This window comes from Schistocerca americana, chromosome 11 (genome assembly GCF_021461395.2).
Source record: "Schistocerca americana isolate TAMUIC-IGC-003095 chromosome 11, iqSchAmer2.1, whole genome shotgun sequence".
In the NCBI taxonomy this organism is placed as follows: Eukaryota; Metazoa; Arthropoda; class Insecta; order Orthoptera; family Acrididae; genus Schistocerca; species Schistocerca americana.
In genome coordinates, this window is record NC_060129.1 from 196,217,777 (window position 1) to 196,238,069 (window position 20,293).

The 20,293-nt window shown below is 40.3% G+C and overlaps 1 protein-coding gene across 1 annotated transcript in view; it reads right to left on the reverse strand.

The window, feature by feature from the left end:
- The window catches only part of LOC124553544, a 233,507-nt gene that overhangs the window by 108,075 nt on the left and 105,139 nt on the right, over positions 1–20,293 (reverse strand). The window contains exons 7-8 of the mRNA XM_047127391.1: positions 19,488–19,525; positions 10,164–10,523 (exon numbers count right to left, since the gene is read on the reverse strand). Of these exons, the coding sequence (XP_046983347.1) occupies positions 10,164–10,523; positions 19,488–19,525 (398 nt within the window). The remainder of the gene's footprint in view (positions 1–10,163; positions 10,524–19,487; positions 19,526–20,293) is intronic.

Below are 20,293 nucleotides of genomic sequence, written 5' to 3' on the forward strand. Positions count from 1 at the left end.
TGAATGGTAGGGTGTCACAGTGAGTGTTGAAGATCAGATGCATTGATAAAGTGGGGAATTATGATGTCCTCTAACACGCCAACAAGAAAGAACGCCAAGAACAATGAAAGAAATGGAGAGGTGGATTAGTTGGGCACATATTATGACATCGACCATTGATGAAAACTGCATTTGATGGAATGGTCCACAAAAAGCATCAGATGGGTAGGCCTAGAATGAGGACACAAGGCACACGAAAAGTAATGAGGAGTGGCAAATGTCAAACCAGTGATACAGTTGAAGAGCACAAAGTAGATGAAGTGAAGCAATTCTCCTATATTGGAAACGAAAGAAGACACAAGAGACACAGACAGGAGAATATGAAAAGCAGAGCAACACAGGCAAAGAGCTCATCCTTGGCCAAAACAAATCTGGTAGTATCTAACATACATTTTGATTAAATGAGTGTGAACGTATGAAGCATAGCACACATGGAAGAGAACCGTGGACCTTTGGGAAACTAGAACGGAACAAAAGAATGGATTTTGAAAATGAGGTGGACTGATAGGATGAGAAATGCAAAGTTTCTTCACAGAACTGGCAAGGAGAGAAATGTGGGAAAAACACTGAAACGAAGAAGGGACAGGGTGATAGGTCATGTGTTAAGACATCTACATCTACGTCTGCATCTGCACGGATACTCTCCACATCACACTTAAGTGCCACGCAATGGATTCATTGAACTCCAGTCTTGAACAGTGCCCAGAAAAAACACACACCCATATCTTTCCATGCGAGATCCAATTTCCTTTATCTTATTACGATGGTCATTTCCCTCCATGTAGGTCAGCGACAACAAAATATTTTCCGATTCAGAGGAGAAAGTTGGTGATTGAAATTTCATGAGAAGATTGCACCACAATGAAAAACACCTTTATTTTAAGAATGTCCATACCAAACCCTGTATCAGGAGAGTGACTCTCTCTACGCTATTTCACAATAATGCAATAGGTCCTGCTCTTCTCTGAACTTTCTCAACATATTCTGTTAAATCCTGTCTGGTAAGGACCCCGCACCGCACAGCAGTATTCCAAAATCAGACAGACACGCATAGTGTAGGCAATCTCTTTAGTAAGTCTGTTGTATCTTCTAAGTGCTCCCCCAGTAAATCAAATTCTTTGATTTGCCTTCCTTGTAACAGTTCTTATGTGATCACTCCAATTTAATTTGCTTGTAAATGTCATCCCTAGGCATTTAGTAGAAGTGACAGCATTCAAATTTGTGTCATTTATCATAACCCACGTTTCTAGCATTTGTAGACTTAGAGAAACCTTTTGACAATGTTGATTGGAATACTCTCTTTCAAACTCTGAAGGTGGCAGGGGTAAAATACAGGGAGCGAGAGGCTATTTACAATTTGTACAGAAACCAGATGGCAGTTATAAGAGGCGAGGGCACGAAAGGGAAGCAGTGGTTGGGAAGGGAGTGAGACAGGGTTGTAGCCTCTCCCCGATGTTATTCACTCTGTATATTGAGCAAGCAGTGAAGGAAACAAAAGAAAAATTCGGAGTAGGTATTAAAATCCATGGAGAAGAAATAAAAACTTTGAGGTTCGCCGATGACATTGTAATTCTATCAGAGACAGCAAAGGACTTGTAAGAGCAGTTGAACGGAATGGGTAGTGTCTTGAAAGGAGGATATATGATCAACATCAACAAAAGGAAGCCGGCCAAAGTGGCCGTGCGGTTAAAGGCGCTGCAGTCTGGAACCGCAAGACCGCTACGGTCGCAGGTTCGAATCCTGCCTCGGGCATGGATGTTTGTGTTGTCCTTAGGTTTAACTAGTTCTAAGTTCTAGGGGACTAATGACCTCAGCAGTTGAGTCCCATAGTGCTCAGAGCCATTTTTTTGAACAAAAGGAAAACAAGGATAATGAAATGTAGTCAAATTAAATCGGGTGATGCTGAGGGAATTAGATTAGGAAATGAGACACTTAAAGTAATAAAGGAGTTTTGCTATTTGGGGAGCAAAATAACTGATGATGGTCGAAGTAGAGAAGATATAAAATGTAGACTGGCAATGGCAAGAAAAGCATTTCCGAAGAAGAGAAATTTGTTAACATCGAGTATAGATTTAAATGTCAGGAAGTCATTTCTGAAAGTATTTGTATGGAGTGTAGCCATGTATGGAAGTGAAACGGGGACGATAAATAGTTTAGACGAGAAGAGAATAGAATCTTTCGAAATGTGGTGCTACAGAAGAATGCTGAAGATTAGATGGGTAGATCACATAACTAATGAGGAGTTATTGAATAGGATTGGGGAGAAGAGCAGTTTGTGGCACAACTTGACTAGAAGAAGGGATCGGTTGGTAGGACATGTTCTGAGGCATCAGGGGATCACCAATTTAGTACTGGAGGGCAGTGTGGAAGTTAAAAATCGTAGAGGGGGACCAAGAGATGAATACACTAAGCAGATTCAGAAGGATGCAGGCTGCAGTAGGTACTGGGAGATGAAGCTTGCACAGGATAGAGTAGCATGGAGAGCTGCATCAAACCAGTCTCAGGACTGAAGAACACAACAACAACAACATCATCATCATCATCATCTAACCTAAATTCAATGGCATCCTTTTAGCACTCAAGAGAAGGATCTCTGAGTTTTCATTATTTAGAGTCCATCGCCAATTTTTGCACCATACAGACATATTTTCTAAGTTGTTTTGCAATTTCTTTTGATCTGCTGATGACTTTACTAGACAATAAACGACAGTATCATCTGCAATCAGCTGTTGAGACTGTCTACTGAAACTTTATATAGACAAGTAACAACTTAATGCCTATAACACTACCTTGGAGAATGCCAGAAATCACTTCTGTTTTATTCAATGACTTTCCATGAATTACTACGGACTGTGACCTCTCTGACAGGAAATCACAAATCCAGTCACATAACTGAGAGACTATTCCATGAACACAATTTTACTACGAGCCGCGTGTGTGGTACAGTGTCAAAAGCCTTCTGGAAATCCAGGAATACGGAATCAATCTGAAATGCCTTGTCAATAGCACTAAACACTTTGTCTGAGTAAAGAGCAAGTTGTGTTTCACAAGAATGATATTTTCTAAATCCGTGTAGGCCATTATCACAAATCCAGTCACATAACTGAGAGACTATTCCATGAACACAATTTTACTACGAGCCGCGTGTGTGGTACAGTGTCAAAAGCCTTCTGGAAATCCAGGAATACGGAATCAATCTGAAATGCCTTGTCAATCGCACTAAACACTTTGTTCAAACACAATATATGTTCCAAAATGCTCATAATGTTCAAACACAATATATGTTCCAAAATGCTGCTGCATATTGATGTTAATGATAGGAGCCTATAATTTAGTTGAATATTGGTGTGAGCTGTGCAACTTTCCAGTCATTGGGTACGGATCTTTCGTCGAGCGACCGGTTGTATATGACTGTTAAGTACGGAGCTAATGCGACAGCATACTCTGAAAGGAACCTAGTTGGTATACAGTCTGGACCAGAAGACTTGCTTTTATTAAGTGATTTAAGTTGCTTCACTACTGCGAGGATATCTACTTCTAAGTCACTCAATTTGGGCAGCTGTACTTGATTCAAATTCTGGAATATTTACATCGCCTTCTCTGGTGAAGGAATTTCAGAAGGCTGTGTAACTCTGCTTTGGCAGCACTGTCTTCAATAGTACTTCTACTTCTATTGCCCAGAGAAAGCATTGATTCTGTCTTGCTGCCAGCATACTTTATATACGACCAGATCTCTGTGAATTTTCTGCCAGGTTTTGTAAAAACGTGATCTGTAGACGGCAACAACTGCAGGAGAACAATGAGATTAAAACATTTCCAGAAAACAATTGAGGACATTGGTTGAGAGTGCTCGTCTGAGATGAAGAGGTCGGTACGGGAGAGGAAGTTGTGCGGGCCACATCAAATCAGTCAGAAGAAAAGAAAAAATCTCGGTCATTGTTGATAGTGTTAGACAGAGCAGTTATGATTTAGCTGCAAGGGAAATGAACCCATTAGCACTGTGCGTTGCCATATGGCACCGTTTGTAACACTTTTTTAAAATCGTCGATTCCACGACATCAACGATGCGAGAGTGTTGGCAGCAGTAGATTCCATTCCGCAGGGCTGTAAAGATCACTACAATGCAACAGTTTTAACAATACATTTAAATTCTGCTATGTAAGCAGTGTTGGAAGTCGTCGTTTGCCGAATGACGAAGAAAAATGGAGTATAAGTTCGAGTAAGTATGTTTTACGCAGTTTTTTAGTATGATTGTGCTTTAAATACTCAAATATATATTCTTTGGAGGTTACTGCTTGCTGTGAAATAAATTATGTTCATTTAGGCCGTTTGAACGTTGGTGTTGCCATATGGAAATGCTAGGTGCTTGTACTCAGTAAAAGGACAAATTCTCTCATTTTTGTTTTAGAAGAGGTCTCTCGCTTGCTGAGGCGCTGGAGATTCTTTATAATGCCAAGAAAGATCGGGAATATTTTGAGACAGTAATAGAGAAGAATGATGGATTATTGTATGTGCAGTGGCTGGACAACCCAGTTGTCACAATGATCTCTTCTTCGTGTGGTGCACAAGAAGTTGGCCAAGTCAAGAGATTCTCCCAACTAAGAAAGCGAAATATAATGATTCTCAGACCAAAACTGATAACCAAATATAATAGATATATGGGAGGTACTGATCGGATAGATCAGAATCTAGCATGCTATCGCATTGCAGTAAGAAGCAAGAAATGGTACTGGTGTCTCTTTACACGGATGTCACATGTCGTCATACAAAACAGTTGGAGTTTGTATAATAAAGCAAGAAACCAAACTATTTCTCAGCTTGATTTCAAGAGAGAAGTAGCAACAGTGTACTTGCGAAGACACCAAGCTTTACCAAAAGGAGCCAGGAGACCATCTGCATAAAGGGCACGTTCCGTCAGCCGCATATCAGATTCAATTAGGTTTGATAAGACTGACCACCTCGTCCAGCACACAGAAGGAAAGAAGAAGAAAAGGTGCGCACACAAGGAATGTAAATCTATTGTGAGAACAATGTGTTCAAAGTGTAATATGGGATTGTGTATTGACTATTTTATTCCATTTCGTGTAAAATAATGCCGAGTTCAAGGTTTAATTTTTGATTATTAATTGTACTGTGTTATAAAGTATCAGTTGTATGATGAAGGCTGAATAATAAATTTGCACAAAACTTGTATGTGTAATAAGAAATTTCAATAACATACTTATTTTACTTGAAGTTGTAATCCATATAAATTTAGGTAGTGAAAGCGCCTAGCGTTGCCATATGGCAACATCAAATATCTCTCTAATGGCGGTAATGACTTTCATCAAAACAAATCTGTTGTGTAATTTATGCCTTTTACAGACATAATAATGCAATTTTTTTTAAAAAATCACAAAAAATTAATTCCGGCACTAATGGGTTATTGCAGAAATACGTCAAACCAGACTTACGGCTGATGACCAAAATAACACCAGTTTAAATCTACCACCTGTTGTTGTGAGAGCAGTGTGTGGCCAGTACTACTGCTGCAGGAGACTGGACAGAGGAGCTGTTCGTAGCAACTGTGTAGAGATTTAATGGCAATCTTGGCCACACTTTACATGACAATTACATTCACTCCAGCTGAGTTGTCCCTGCCTTGAGTGTGGAGGTGGTACTCGTTTTATAAATTTAGAACAACTAGCAAGTCATCTTCGACATATGTAAAAGTTGTGCCGATTTGGACACAGATGGAAGTGAAATCAAACTGACCTTTGATGAGAACTGTATGAGACAGGAAGAACTAGTAAAGATCCAGAAATTATTGCAACATACTGAGAAAAGTTGTAAGGAAATCAAGAAATATGTATGTTAGAGAAGAAATTAACAACTCCAGCAACAAAATCAAATCAATATGGAATGTTGTTGGAAGGGAGACAGGAATAGTAACCAATAGGGTAGGTAGTATTACTATGAAAGAGAACGAGTCCATCCTAACCAACAGTACACAAGTAGCTAATGTATGTAACAACCATTTCTTAAGTGTAGGAGAAACTATTGGTGACAATGGTTCAAAAGAAAAAGCCAGGCAGTAGATGGAAGAGTCTGTTTTGAAAGAATTTAGTCAGATTAAGTTTCACCTAACAACCTCTTGTGAAATAAGTAAAATTATTAAATCCCTGAAAAATAAATGTTCTGTTGGAGTAGATGACATCTCTAATAAGATATTAAAACAATGTGGAGCAATCACAGCTGATGTTCTGAGTCACATATATAATGCATCACTGACTCAGGGTATTTTCCCAGACAGGTTAAAATATGCCATTGTCAGGCCTCTCTACAGGAAGCGGGACTCCACAGATGTCAATAATTATCCTCGCTTACTGCATTTTCAAAAATCTTGAGAAAGTAACGTACTCAAAAGTGGTTAGCCATCTCAACAGCAATGGGATTCTTAGTAAATTACAGTTTGGATTTCAAAAATGCTTTCCCACTGAGACAGCAATATACAATTTCACTTTCCACATAATAGAGTCTTTAAATAGTAAAATGTCACCAATAGGAATTTTCTGTGACTTGTCCAGAGCATTTGATTGTGTGAACCATGACATTACGTTACAGAAATTACAATTCTATGGTATAAATGGAATAGCATAGAGTGGTTTAAGTCATACCTACAGAACAGGAAGCAGAAAGTTCCCTTATAGGGGTCAAGTGATTTAAATAAGTTTGCCACTTCATCTAACTGGAGTGAAATTACATTAGGTGTTCCACAGGGTTCGGTCATGGGTCCCCTTCTGTTCTTGATATATGTGAACAATGTCACTTCCTATCTGAAACAGGAAGCTGAACTGACACTGTCTGCTGATGATACAAACATCATTATTAATGCAGTAAAAGAAACTCCAATTGAAAATGATACAAATAAGGGCTTTGGAAAAGTCATTAATTGGTTTTCTGCAAATGGGCTTGCTTTAAACTTTGAAAAAGCACAGTACATCCAATTTTCTGCTGCAAAAAGTACAGTTTCTTCAATAAATATAACACACCAACAAAAGTCAGAAGGCAGGGTAGAGCATATTAAATTTTTGGATGTACATATAGATGAGAATCTTGATTGGAAAATTCATATTTTGGATCTTCTAAAGCGATTAGGTTCAGCAACTTTTGCAATCAGAATAATTACCAATTTCGAGGATACAGAAATTAGTAAGCTAACATACTTTCACTCTCTGATGTCTTACGGAATAATATTTTGGGGTAACTCAACATTTAGACAAAAAGTATTCACTGCTCAAAAGAAAGTCGTTAGAATAATGTGTGGGGTTCATAGTCGCACATCTTGTAGGCATCTTTTTAAAAGATTGGGAATTCCTACAACAGCCTCACAGTACATTTACTCACTAATGAAATTTGTTCTCGGCAACATGGAGCACTCTAAAAACAACAGTGACATTCATGATTATAATACCAGAAAAAAGAAAGACTTACACTATCCTTTACTCAACCTATCTTTGGCACAGAAAGGGGTAAAACGTGCTGCTATAAAAATTTTCGACAAATTACCAGATGAAATAAAATGTCTGACAGACAGCAGTAATAGCTTCAAAAATAAATTGAAATCTTATCTCCTTGACAACCCCTTCTATGCCACAGATGAATTCCTGAATAGAAAAAAATAAATCTATAAACATAGTATATGCATTTTGTGCCATTTAAGGGAATGGAGTAAATAATAGAAATATTAATCTTCAACTCTGTATTGTAATATATATAAAATCTTGTTTCATATCTGCATTTCTTGTGCACTTGACACGTTCCACACCATAACGGCTTCCGTACTGTGCGATTGATCAACGGAACACGCAATCAACTAACTGACTGACTGACTAAGGACCACTTTGTGCACATATTGCTGGGACTATAGTAGATGCCATCTGGATGAGTGATAAGAGATTTGTATCTTGATAGTTATATGACAACACTAAATTCACATTGTGAAAAAAAAAACAGCTGAAAGAACTTAGTTGATTTAGTTAGTGAGAAACTGATGCAAATTGAACAAGTATGGTTAAATGTGATACTACAGCCACACATGAGCATATTTTCCAATTTGTGAGGATCAGTTAAGAATTTTGTGTTTCAATTTCTCGTAAAAGAGCCTCAGGTGGTTTTTGTGCAGTCTTATCCAGTACACTAGTATACATAAACAAAGTTCAAATTGAAATTGAGTACACTTTAAAACAGGGAATAACAGATCTGTCAATAAGCTCATGTAGTCACCTAATACTTGTGTAACAAAAATGGGCAGAACTATCAGGCTAGTCCTAAACTTGCAACAGATTAATATCGTCATAAAATGGAGATGTAAGATGAATTGAGCCAAAGATTTCAAGAAATTAAGGCATTGACTTCATGACTGAGGTATCTATCATACGTGTAAGGTATCATCTGTAGTGCCGAACTAAGCTGAAACATAGCTGCTGGTAAACCTTTCGGGTTGTAAGGTCACGGTCCAAGAAACTCTTCTGTTCCCGACGCTTCGTCCAAGACTGCGCAGTACGTTCTCAAGAGCCGCTCCCCCTGCCGAGTCTTGCCGACTGACCATTCGGAAGTCCGAGAGCAACATAAATACTGTAGGAAAGGGGGTGTGGTCAAAGTAACATGTGACGAGCACAGATAATCCTTGTCAGCAATAAAACTTAACTATCAATTTTAATCTTGCCAAAGATAAAACTGTCTAGAGATTCTGCAGAGCTACTGTCCATAAGCCACTAAGTTTCATTGCCTCCTCTTTCCTATTAAAATTATCCTGATGCTTATAAATTTCAATGGCTTCTCTACATAGTCACGGATAATAACTGACGTTGTAGATAGACAACGATTGATAGTTAAGTTTTATCACTGACAAGGATTATCTACATCTACATACATACTCTGCAATCCACCATACGGTGCGTGGTGGAGGGTATCTGTACCACAACTAGCATCTTCTCTCCCTGTTCCACTCCCAAACAGAACGAGAGAAAAATGACTGCCTATAAGCCTCTCTACGAGCCCTAATCTCTCTTATCTTATCTTTGTGGTCTTTCCGCGAAAAATAAGTTGGCGGCAGTAAAATTGTACTGCGGTCAGCCTCAAATGCTGGTTCTCTAAATTTCCTCAGTAGCGATTCACGAAAAGAACGCCTCCTTTCCTCCAGAGACTCCCACCCGAGTTCCTCAATCATTTCCGTAACACTCGCGTGATGATCAAAACTACCAGTAACAAATCTAGCAGCCCGCCTCTGAATTGCTTCTATGTCCTCCCTCACTCCTCCTTGATAGGGATCCCAAATGCTCGAGTGGCACTCGAGAATAGGTCGTATTAGTGTTTTATAAGCGGTCTCCTTTACAGATGAACCACATCTTACCAAAATTCTACCAATGAACCGAAGACGACTATCCGCCTTCCCCACAACTGCCATTACATGCTTGTCCCACTTCATATCGCTCTGCAATGTTACGCCCAAATATTAAATTGACATGACTGTGTCAAGCGCTACACTACAGGATTCTTTTTCCTATTCATCTGCATTAATTTACATTTATCTATATTTAGAGTTAGTTGCCATTCTTTACACCAATCACAAATCCTGTCCAAGTCATCTCGTATCCTCCTACAGTCACTCAACGACGACATCTTCCCGTACACCACAGCATCATCAGCAAACAGTCGCACATTGCTATCCACCCTCTCCAAAAGATCATTTATGTAGACAGAGAACAACAGCGAACCTACCACACTTCCCTGGGGCACTCCAGATGATACCCTCACCTCCAATGATCTCTGCTCATCACGTGTCACTCTGACCACACCCCTTTTCCTACAGTATTTATGTCACTCTCAGATGTCTGACCGGTCACTCGGCAAGACTCAGTGTAGGAGTGCCTCTGAGGATGTCCGGCACAGTCCCGGACAAAACGTCGGGAACAGAAGAATTTGTTGGACCACGACCTCACATCCCAAAAGGTTTACCAGCAGTTATATCATCCAGTTGTGAAAGCGTTCATTCTGTGGTAAGATGAAACACTGAAACATATTGAGACTGGTGTAGTGCATTTTAAGTACGAGATTTAGTGTTGTATAAAAGGGCTACCAACCTGTGCGGTGACTGTATTATGGCCATAGCAATGAGCATCCTGTAGGAGAATGGTGGCTTAGTGTTGGCAGTACTGGCAGAGCCACCACCAGTGAGGGGCTGCTCCTCGCCTGTCGCATTGGCAGCACTGCTAGCGGTGGTTCCCCTGCTGTCGCTCTCAGTACCACCGCCACTACTGTCGGCTGTGACGACAGCTGCAGAGGTCAGAGTACCGGCACCACCCGTCAACGTCGTCGTCGCGTCATCTGTGGGGGCGTACTCCTCCCAGTAGTCACTGCCGAGGTGCGACGTGTCAGGGACAGCCAGGCCACTGCTGCCAACATCAGAGACCGACAGGCTAGATGAGGCTGGAGTGGTGCATCTGTTTCAGTGGGACAAAAGAAAGTGTTGAATGCTTAAAGAGTTTAGGAACTTTATGCTGGCTATACAAAGACATTAAAATAGAACACTTTGAACTGAAGCCAAAAAAGTTAACAGTGACTGGAACTATATGAGCATTTGACACCACTGCTACAAAATTTGAAGTAACTTCCTAATTTTCAATTTTTTCGTTTTGAATAGCTATGTACTTGAGGACAATATTATGGAAATGGAAGAGGATGTAGATGAAGATGAAATGGGAGATACGATACTGCGTGAACAGTTTGACAGAGCACTGAAAGACTTGAGTCGAAACAAGGCCCCCGGAGTAGACAACGTTCCATTGGAACTACTGACGGCCTTGGGAGAGCCAGTCCTGACAAAACCCTACCATCTGGTGAGCAAGATGTATGAAACAGGCGAAATACCCTCAGACTTCAAGAAGAATATAATAATTCCAATCCCAAAGAAAGCAGGTGTTGACAGATGTGAAAATTACCGAACAATCATTTTAATAAGCCACAGCTGCAAAATACTAACACGAATTCTTTACAGACGAATGGAAAAACTAGTAGAAGCCGACCTCGGGGAAGATCAGTTTGGATTCCATAGAAATACTGGAACTCGTGAGACAATACTGACCTTACGACTTACCTTAGAAGAAAGATTAAGGAAAGGCAAACGTACGTTTCTAGCATTTGTAGACTTTGAGAAAGCTTTTGACAATGTTGACTGGAATAGTCTCTTTCAAATTCTGAAGGTGGCAGGGGTAAAATACAGGGAGCGAAATGCTATTTACAATTTGTACAGAAACTAGATGGCAGTTATAAGAGTGGAGGGGCATGAAAGGGAAGCAGCAGATGGGAAGGGAGTGAGACAGGGTTGTAGCCTCTCCCCGATGTTATCCAATCTGTATATTGAGCAAGCAGTAAAGGAAACAAAAGAAAAATTTGGAGTGGGTATTAAAGTCCATGAAGAAGAAATAAAAACTTTGAGGTTCGCCAATGACGTAATTCCGTCAGAGACAGCAAAGGACTTGGAAGAGCAGTTGAACGGAATGGACAGTGTCTTGAAAGGAGGATATAAATGAACATCAACAAAAGCAAAACAAGGATAATGGAATGTAGTCGAATTAAATCAGGTGATGCTGCGGGAATTAGATTAGCCAATGAGACGTTTAAAGTAGTAAAGGAGTTTTGCTATTTGGGAAGCAAAATAACTGATGATGGTCGAAGTAGAGAGGATATAAAATGTAGACTGGCAATGGCAAGGAAAGCGTTTCTGAAGAAGAGAAATTTGTTAACAAAATGTGGCCATGTATGGAAGTGAAACATGGACGATAAATAGAAGCTTTCGAAATGTGGTGCTACAGAAGAATGCTGAAGATTAGATGGGTAGATCACATAACTAATGAGGAAGTATTGAATAGGATTGGGGAGAAGAGAAGTTTGTGGCACAACTTGACCAGAAGAAGGGATCGGTTGGTAGGACATGTTCTGAGGCATCAAGGGATCACCAATTTAGTACTGTAAGGCAGCGTGGAGGGTAAAAATCGTAGAGGGAGACCAAGAGATGAATAGACTAAGCAGATGCAGAAGGACATAGGTTGCAGTAGGTACTGGGAGATGAAGAAGCTTGCACAGGATAGAGCAGCATGGACAGCTGCATCAAACCAGTATCTGGACTGAAGACCACAACAACAACAACAACAACAACAACAACATGACTTCCATTATGACACAAGGACTATATTTGTTTTAGGCTAACGTGTGAGACTGAAAGAAAGAGAGGTAGGGAGAGAGAACTTTTCTGTAGACTTTGTAACATGGATAATGTTGACATCGATAATGATAATTCTGTTGTTCTGAAGGATACATTTAGACGTGCGCTGAATGCAATTCCAAATAATTTTGAGTTGTAATTGTAGTTTGATGAATTTTCATTGCAGACTTTGTACTGCAAAACATTTTGCATATGAGTTTGCTTTACATGATACAGCAGCATTCACATTGTGTCGTCATAAAGTGAAAGTTAATTTGCTGCCATTAACACAATTTTTCAATGCACTGTATCAAGGACTCGCTTCAAATGATTGAACAATTAACGAAAAGTCAAAGAGTATTTCAATAAGATTCCACATCTACATCTATGTGATAATTCTGCTATTCACAATAAAGTGCCTGGCAGAGGGTTCAATTAACCATCTTCAAGCTGTCTTGCTACCGTTCCACTCTCGAACGGTGTGCCAGAAAAAAGAGCACTTAAATTTTTCTGTGCGAGCCCCAATTTCTCTTATTTTAACATGATGATCATTTCTCCCTATGTAGGTGGGTGTCAACAGAATGTTTTCGCAACTGGAGCAGACAACTGATGATTGAAATTTCATGAGAACATCCCATGGCAATGAAAAATGCCTTTGTTTTAATGTATCATGTCTGTGGCACTATCTCCCCTAGTTCACGATAATACAAAATGAGCTGCCCTTCTTTGTAGTTTTTCCATGTCATCCGTCAGTCCCATCTGATGCAGGTACCACACCACACAGTAATACTCCAGAATAGGGCAGACAAGCATGGTGTAAGCAGTCTCTTTGGTAGACCTGTTGCAGCTTCTAAGTGTTCTGCCAGTGAATTGCAGTCTCTGGTTGGCTCCACCCACAACATTATCTATGTGATCATTCCAATTTAGGTTATTTGTAATTGTAATCCCTAAGTATACAATGGAATTTACAGGCTTCACACTTGTATGACTTATTGTGTAATCGACATTTAGCGGATTTCTTTTAGTACTCATGTGAATAACTTCACACTTTTGTTTATTCAGGGTCCATTGCAACTTTTCGCACCATACAGGTATCTTATCTAAATCATTTTGCAGTTCATTTTGGTCATCTGATGACTTTACAAGATGGTTAATGACAGTATCATCTGCAAACAATCTAAGATGGCTACTCTGACAGCATCATCTGCAAACAATCTAAGATGGCTACTCAGATTGTCTCCTATGTTATCAATATATAGATCAGGAACAATAGAGGGCCTGTAACACTTCCTTGGGGAACGCCGTATTTTATTTCTGTTTTACTTGACAGCAAATCACGAATCCAGTTACACAACTGAGGCGATATTCCATAGGCACGCAGTTTGGTTAGAAGACGCTTGTGGGGAAGCATGTCGAAAGCCTTGTGGAAATCTGAACACATGGAAACAATTAGACATCCCCTGTCAATAGCACTCATCACTTCACGAGTATAAAGAGCTAGTTGTGTTTCGCAAGAACGATGTTTTCTGAATCCGTGCTGACTACGTGTCAATAAATCGTTTTCTTCGAGGTACTTCATAATGTTCGAATACCGTACACGTTCCAAAACCCTACTGCAAATCGACGTTAGTGATATGTGCCTGTAATTCAACGGATTACTCCTGCTTCACTTTTTGGGTATTAGTGTGACTTGAGCAATTTTCCTGTCTTTAGTTACGTATCTTTCTGTGAGCGTGCGGTTGTATATAATTCCTAAATATGGAGCTATTGCATCAGGATAGTCTGAGAGGAACCTGACTGGTATACAATCTGGACCGGAAGCCTTGCTTTTATTGAGTGATTTAAGCTGCTTTGTGACACTGAGGATATCTACTTCTATGTTTCTCATCTTGGCAGTTGTTCTTGATTGAAATTCGTATATACAATGCAGCAGTTTCTATGCTGCTAAAATTTCAGACTGTTTTACATGGAGTGTATTAATTTAAACGCACATAACTTTTTTTTACTACAGATCAGGTCCAGGACATTTCCGTACGGTCGTTCACCACATAATGCGCTGTTACATTTTTATGACATCGACTTACGACAGAAGTTATTTCTCCCTAGTGTAAGGGTACACAATTGTGAACAGAGATTTTAGAAGCAGACACGCATGCCCCCTGCTGAGATGTTAGAAGCTGCCACAGCGCACGACACAGGGGGGCAGGTCGGAGTCGTCGGGCTGAGCTCGGTACACTGCACGAGCCTTGCGGTGTCGCTAAAGGACGGCGGCAACTTTTGAGCCTCGGTGAATAGCGGACACAGAGAGTGAAAATTACCACAACTCTAGGACAGCAGTCAGGGAAAAACAAGTTCCGGCCACACGGTTGGGCACCTGCCCCATTGGTGATGAACTTGTAAACAGTAGCCACCATGGCTGGACTGACTGATCAGCGTAGATATTAAATAAAATCAATCTAATAAAAACTGATAATGCTGGCAATATTGTTACAAAGACAAAAATACAGACAAATGTCCTAAGTAATAAAAAGTCTCCGATATGTTTGGAATGGGGTATGCGTCCATTACTGTCTTATTATTGAGGTATCGGTAGTCACAACAGAACCTGTATTTCTTACTTCCATCCATAGATTTTTTAGGCACAATGACAATGCCCACTCCCCAGCAACAGTTACTATGCTCTATAATACCGTCCACAAGCTGCTGATCAATGAAATCCTCCACAATCAGCTGCAAATACCTCGGTATTCTGTATGGTTTACGGTAAACAGGTGTTTCATTCCCTGTTGGTATCCTATGTTGAACTAATGGAGTTGCTGGCAACGGCTGTTGCAGAAAAAACAATCCTTAAATGCCCGCAATAATTCTTCCATATGCTCTCTTTCTCCTCCTTTCAAGTGCTTAATTTTGTCTCACACTGCAGTTCTACTGGCAGTCAGTGGTTAATCGCTTCGCCTACCTCTCGAACACCAGTCTTCGTCATCTGACACATCCAAATTTGCTCCTAAAACTCCTTTCCTCAAATTTGCATCTACAGCGCTAAAATTATCCACGTTCACGGGAACTACTCACCCGTCATTGCCCTCCTGTACGCGTACAATAGTATGTTTCACAAAACAAGCCAGTGGACCCGAAACTTCATTAGCCTTCAATGTGGTTCAATAACACATACTGTAGCCACAGGTAGATTCGACTCCACACTTACCCAAAGCGACTTCCCGATGCCGCCAGACACACACTCATGCAAATTAAGCCTTCATGCTGAAGTACGCGGTTCAATTGGTTTGCTCATTACGTTGAACACCCCTCGCGACAGCTCTGCATCGACAACAGTTTCCCCTAGCTGAAATAACATTCCACCAAGTTCCACAGTTCGTTGTTCAAGGTCAATTTTGGCATGATGTTGATGCAAGAAATCTACTCCTAGGATCATGTCATAGCCCTCACTTACCCATGGCACAACCTCCACGCATGTATCAAATCGGACTTTCCCAATGCAAATCCAACTGTCACTGACCCCACAGGTGTGACCTCCTTATCCCCCACTCCAGGTAACCTATAACATGGTGGGTGTAACTTCCTTCGCCCCATTAAACTCTTAGTAGCTACTGACACTTGCGCCCCTGTGTCCAACAAAATCTTAAACATTTTAGTTCCTATGGATCCTACCACTGAACAATCCACCTCTGCATACGTATTTATAGCACTGAAATTAAACGGGAGCTCTCTTAGGTGGGTGTTGGGCCCCCTCTGCCATTTAATGACTGTCCACCTCTCCTATCTCCACTTCTCCATCCTCCACACTCCTGATTTCCACCCCTTCCTCTATTCCTCAGTGACTGGGTACATTGCCTCTGCGCACATCCCTTATGACCGCAACTACAACATTTTATACCCACTGTAAACACTGTTTGTCTATCACGTACCCCCGTTGCCACGTCTGTTTCCTCACATTGGATTGACAGCTGAATGGCTGAATACAAATCTTTCGGAGTCCCTTCACGCACTTTCCGTGATATATGTGCCGGTAACCCCCTCAAAAATACATCAAGTTCCCTTTGCTCGGCCTCCTGCAACAAAACACCATTTGCTTCATCGCTCTGACCCAACTCGTAAGTATACTCGTTAATTTCTCTTTTTCTGTCCGCAAATTTCTCTAGCGTGTCCCCCTGCCACTTCGTCATTGTACTCAACCTCTCCCTGAAGCACCGACCACTATTCTGTTTATTGTAACTCTGTAAAAGCCCCTCCTTCAACTGCTTAAAGTGTCCCGCTTTCCTTAAGGCCTCAGAACACCTTACACACGTCTTTGCTTCACCTGTTAATCTAATCTTGGCTACATATAAAAACTGTTCATCAGACCAACCATTCATCACAGCTGGAGTTTCCAAGTCCTCCGCAAACGAACACCCATCCTCAGATGCCTTGCCAGAAAACGGAATAATCAAACTCGTGGCAGCTGGATCAATCTCCTGCTGCGGCATACTAGGCAGCAATGACTGATCCGATGCGGTCTCCCGCTCACTCCTAGATGTTAATTCACTCCTCAACTGCGCATCGTGCGCTGTCAACTGTGTTAACCTTCACAACAAAATCTGTACCGCTTCAGGTTCCAACACACCTAGCGTTCCTGATTCTGCCATTGTGCTGCTTTCGTTCCCATTTCAACCCATAAAATCCCACAGAAACAAAACATTTAACTACAAAAATAAACTGACTTTCTACAGCTCAGTATCTCATCTTATGTTTTAGGAGGAGATAAATTAAACATCATACTCAACCCAATACAAACATAATTAAATGCCATGAAAGAAAAAGAAATCTTACTGCCCCAAACACACTAACACTTACTCTGACAATGCAAAGGAAGAAAACGTCCAACACTCAAAAAAGAAAAATTGGCCAACACTCACTACATTTTATGACTGTAATGCAGGTGGTGGGCTTCAACGTCATTCTGTACAGACGACTTGCTATTCTGACACCAAATGTATAAACGGAACTTCCTATTATTACATCAGAATCAAAAGTGTCATCTTTTGTGCAGGAATTTATTAATTGGTAATCATGTAGTTGCACACTGATAAACTTTTATGAGGATAACGTGATGGTTATATTAGAAGCTAGATTACGAAAAGGCAAACCTACGTTTATAGCATTTGTAGATGTAGAGAAAGCTTTTGAAAATGTTGACTGGAATACTCTCTTTCAAATTCTGAAGGTGGCAGGGGTAAAATACAGGGAGCGAAAGGCTATTTATAATTTGTACAGAAACCAGATGGCAGTTAGTCAAGGGGCACGAAAGGGAAGCAGTGGTTGGGAAGGGAGTGAGACAGGGTTGTAGCCCCTACCCGACGTTATTCAATATGTATATTGAGCAAGCAGTAAAGGAAACGAAAGAAAAATTCGGAGTGGAAAATTATCCACAGAGAAGAAATAAAAAATTTGAGGTTCACCAGTGACATTGTAATTCTGTCAGAGGCAGCAAAGGACTTGGAAGAGCAATTGAACAGAATGGACAGTGTCTTGAAAGGACTGTATAAGATGAACATCAACAAAAGGAAAACGAGGATAATGGAATGTAGTCGAATTAAGTCGGGTGATGCTGCGGGAATTAGATTAAGAAATGAGACGCTTAAAGTAGTAAAGGAGTTTTGCTATTTGCGGAGCAAAATAACTGACGATGGTCGAAGTAGAGAGGATATAAAATGTAGACTGGCAATGGCAAGGAAAGCATTTCTGAAGAAGAGAAATTTATTAACATCGAGTATAGATTTAAGTGTCAGGAAGCCATTTCTGAAAGTATTTGTATGGAGTGTAGCCATGTATGGAAGTGAAACGTGGACGATAAATAGTTTGGACGAGAAGAGAATATAAGCTTTCGAAATGTGGTGCTACAGAAGAATGCTGAAGATTAGATGAGTAGATCATATAACTAATCAGGGGGTATTGAATAGGGTTGGCGAGAAGAGAAGTTTGTGGCACAACTTGACTAGAAGAAGGGATCGGTTGGTAGGACATGTTCTGAGGCATCAAGGGATCACAAATTTAGTATTGGAGGGCAGCGTGGAGGGTGAAAATCGTAGAGGGAGGCCGAGAGATGAATACACTAAGCAGATTCAGAAGGATGTAGGCTGCAGTAGGTACTGGGAGATGAAGAAGCTTGCACAGGATAGAGTAGCATGGAGAGCTGCATCAAACCAGTCTCACGACTGAAGACAACAACAACAACAACAACAACAACAACGTGATGGCAACAACAGTGATTTCAATTCAGACAAATATTACACTAGATGCACAGTTAAATACAGGTACATTCAGGAATGAAATTATCCTCAAGCTGTCTAAAACAGGAACTACTTTAACGGAAAGTGCCGAATGATTGCTCACTGTGACGGTTTAAAAGGTCTGGACAAGACAGGGATAAGACAGCCAATTACTGGTAGTGATGAAAATAAGAGGAGACAAGTGGATGAGGCCCATCTGTTACAGTGAGCGAGGTGGCGCAGTGTTTAGCTCAGTCGACTCGCGTTCGGGAGGGTGCCCATTCAAAGCTGCGTCCGGCCATCCAGATTTAGGTTTTTGTGATTTCTCTAAATCGCTCCAGGCAAATGCCAGGATGCCTTCGAAAGGGCACAGTCGCTTTCCTTCCCCGTCCTTGACAATCTGAGCTTGTGCTCAATCTCTCATGACCATCACATTGAAGGGAGATTAAAGCTTCCTTCCTTCCATATTTGTCATAAAGAACATTATTTATACGAACTTAACAGGGACGAAACAAGCAGGAAGTTCAGTTCCTAGAGCTCTGGAGAAGAAAGCAATTTGTCACACGACAAAGAGACAGCAAGTTATTGATGATATTAGAATATTTAACATTACTGAATATTTATCTTTTATTTGCAAATTAAATTTATATGTGAAGTGAATTTCTACAGGAGGGAAGTCCAGTATCAATGAGTGGTCAACGACAGCATCACTAGAAAAGCACCAGTTTGGATTAAGAGTGCATAAGGAAGAAACTGAACACGTTCTTTTCACAGGAACCATACCAACATTTACCTCCTGTGCAACCACAATCAGTGATAATTTCTAAAGGACAATCCAGGCAGATGTGGAAAAAAACATTAAATAAATAAAAAGAAATAGGAAGGCATCAACCTTCCTATGCAAAACAAATGTGTCAATAAAATAATGAAACTCTTACCGTGTAATATCTGAAGTGTATCCGCTTGTGGCTGCCTCCTGGAACAATTGGAGGTGGTTTCAGATCATAAACGCACTGAGATTTTACGGTAAATAAATGAACCTATGCTACCAGTCTTCAGACTGTTTAATGCCAATATGTATCAAAAGTAACAAAGCATCTACACTGTAAATTGTAGACATTACACAAACTACTCACAATATAAACAGTCCTGTCACATTAATGTGACCACTGCCGATGTTCGGTGTCAATGTGCAGTAACCACTCACAGGTGGCAGGTGTCACCACCAGCGAAGAGATGCAAATATTTTAATATGTTATTCTACGAGTAAAACTAGAGACAAAACTTCACACAAACATAGGTCTGCGAATGTTTAGTTACGGACTTACGGCTAATAAAAGATTTTGCCTGAAATTTAGCAACTTCGCCAATGTGAAGCCACCGAAAAACTATTCGAGGTTAAAGTAAAGCACGATTTCCATTTATTTTGTTGTTAGTGGTCCAGGGAATCTAATAAAATATGTCCCAGTTTTCCATAACATCCAGAGAAGCAAAGATAACTGTAAAAGTAAATTTGTTTACTTTCCATTAAGAATGTAGAAACGTTTATGTCATTGTTGACAACTGTTAGTGAGTTCTTTCAGTTGTTTCCTAACCTTGAAATGAGTTAGTTTTTTTTGTATTGTTCAGTGAAAGAACATAACAACAGTGTATTTAAGTGAAACCACATAGAAACTGTTTTAGTTTGTAGATTATTTATGAAACAGGGATGCCTTTCAAATTTACTACAGAGGAATACACCGAT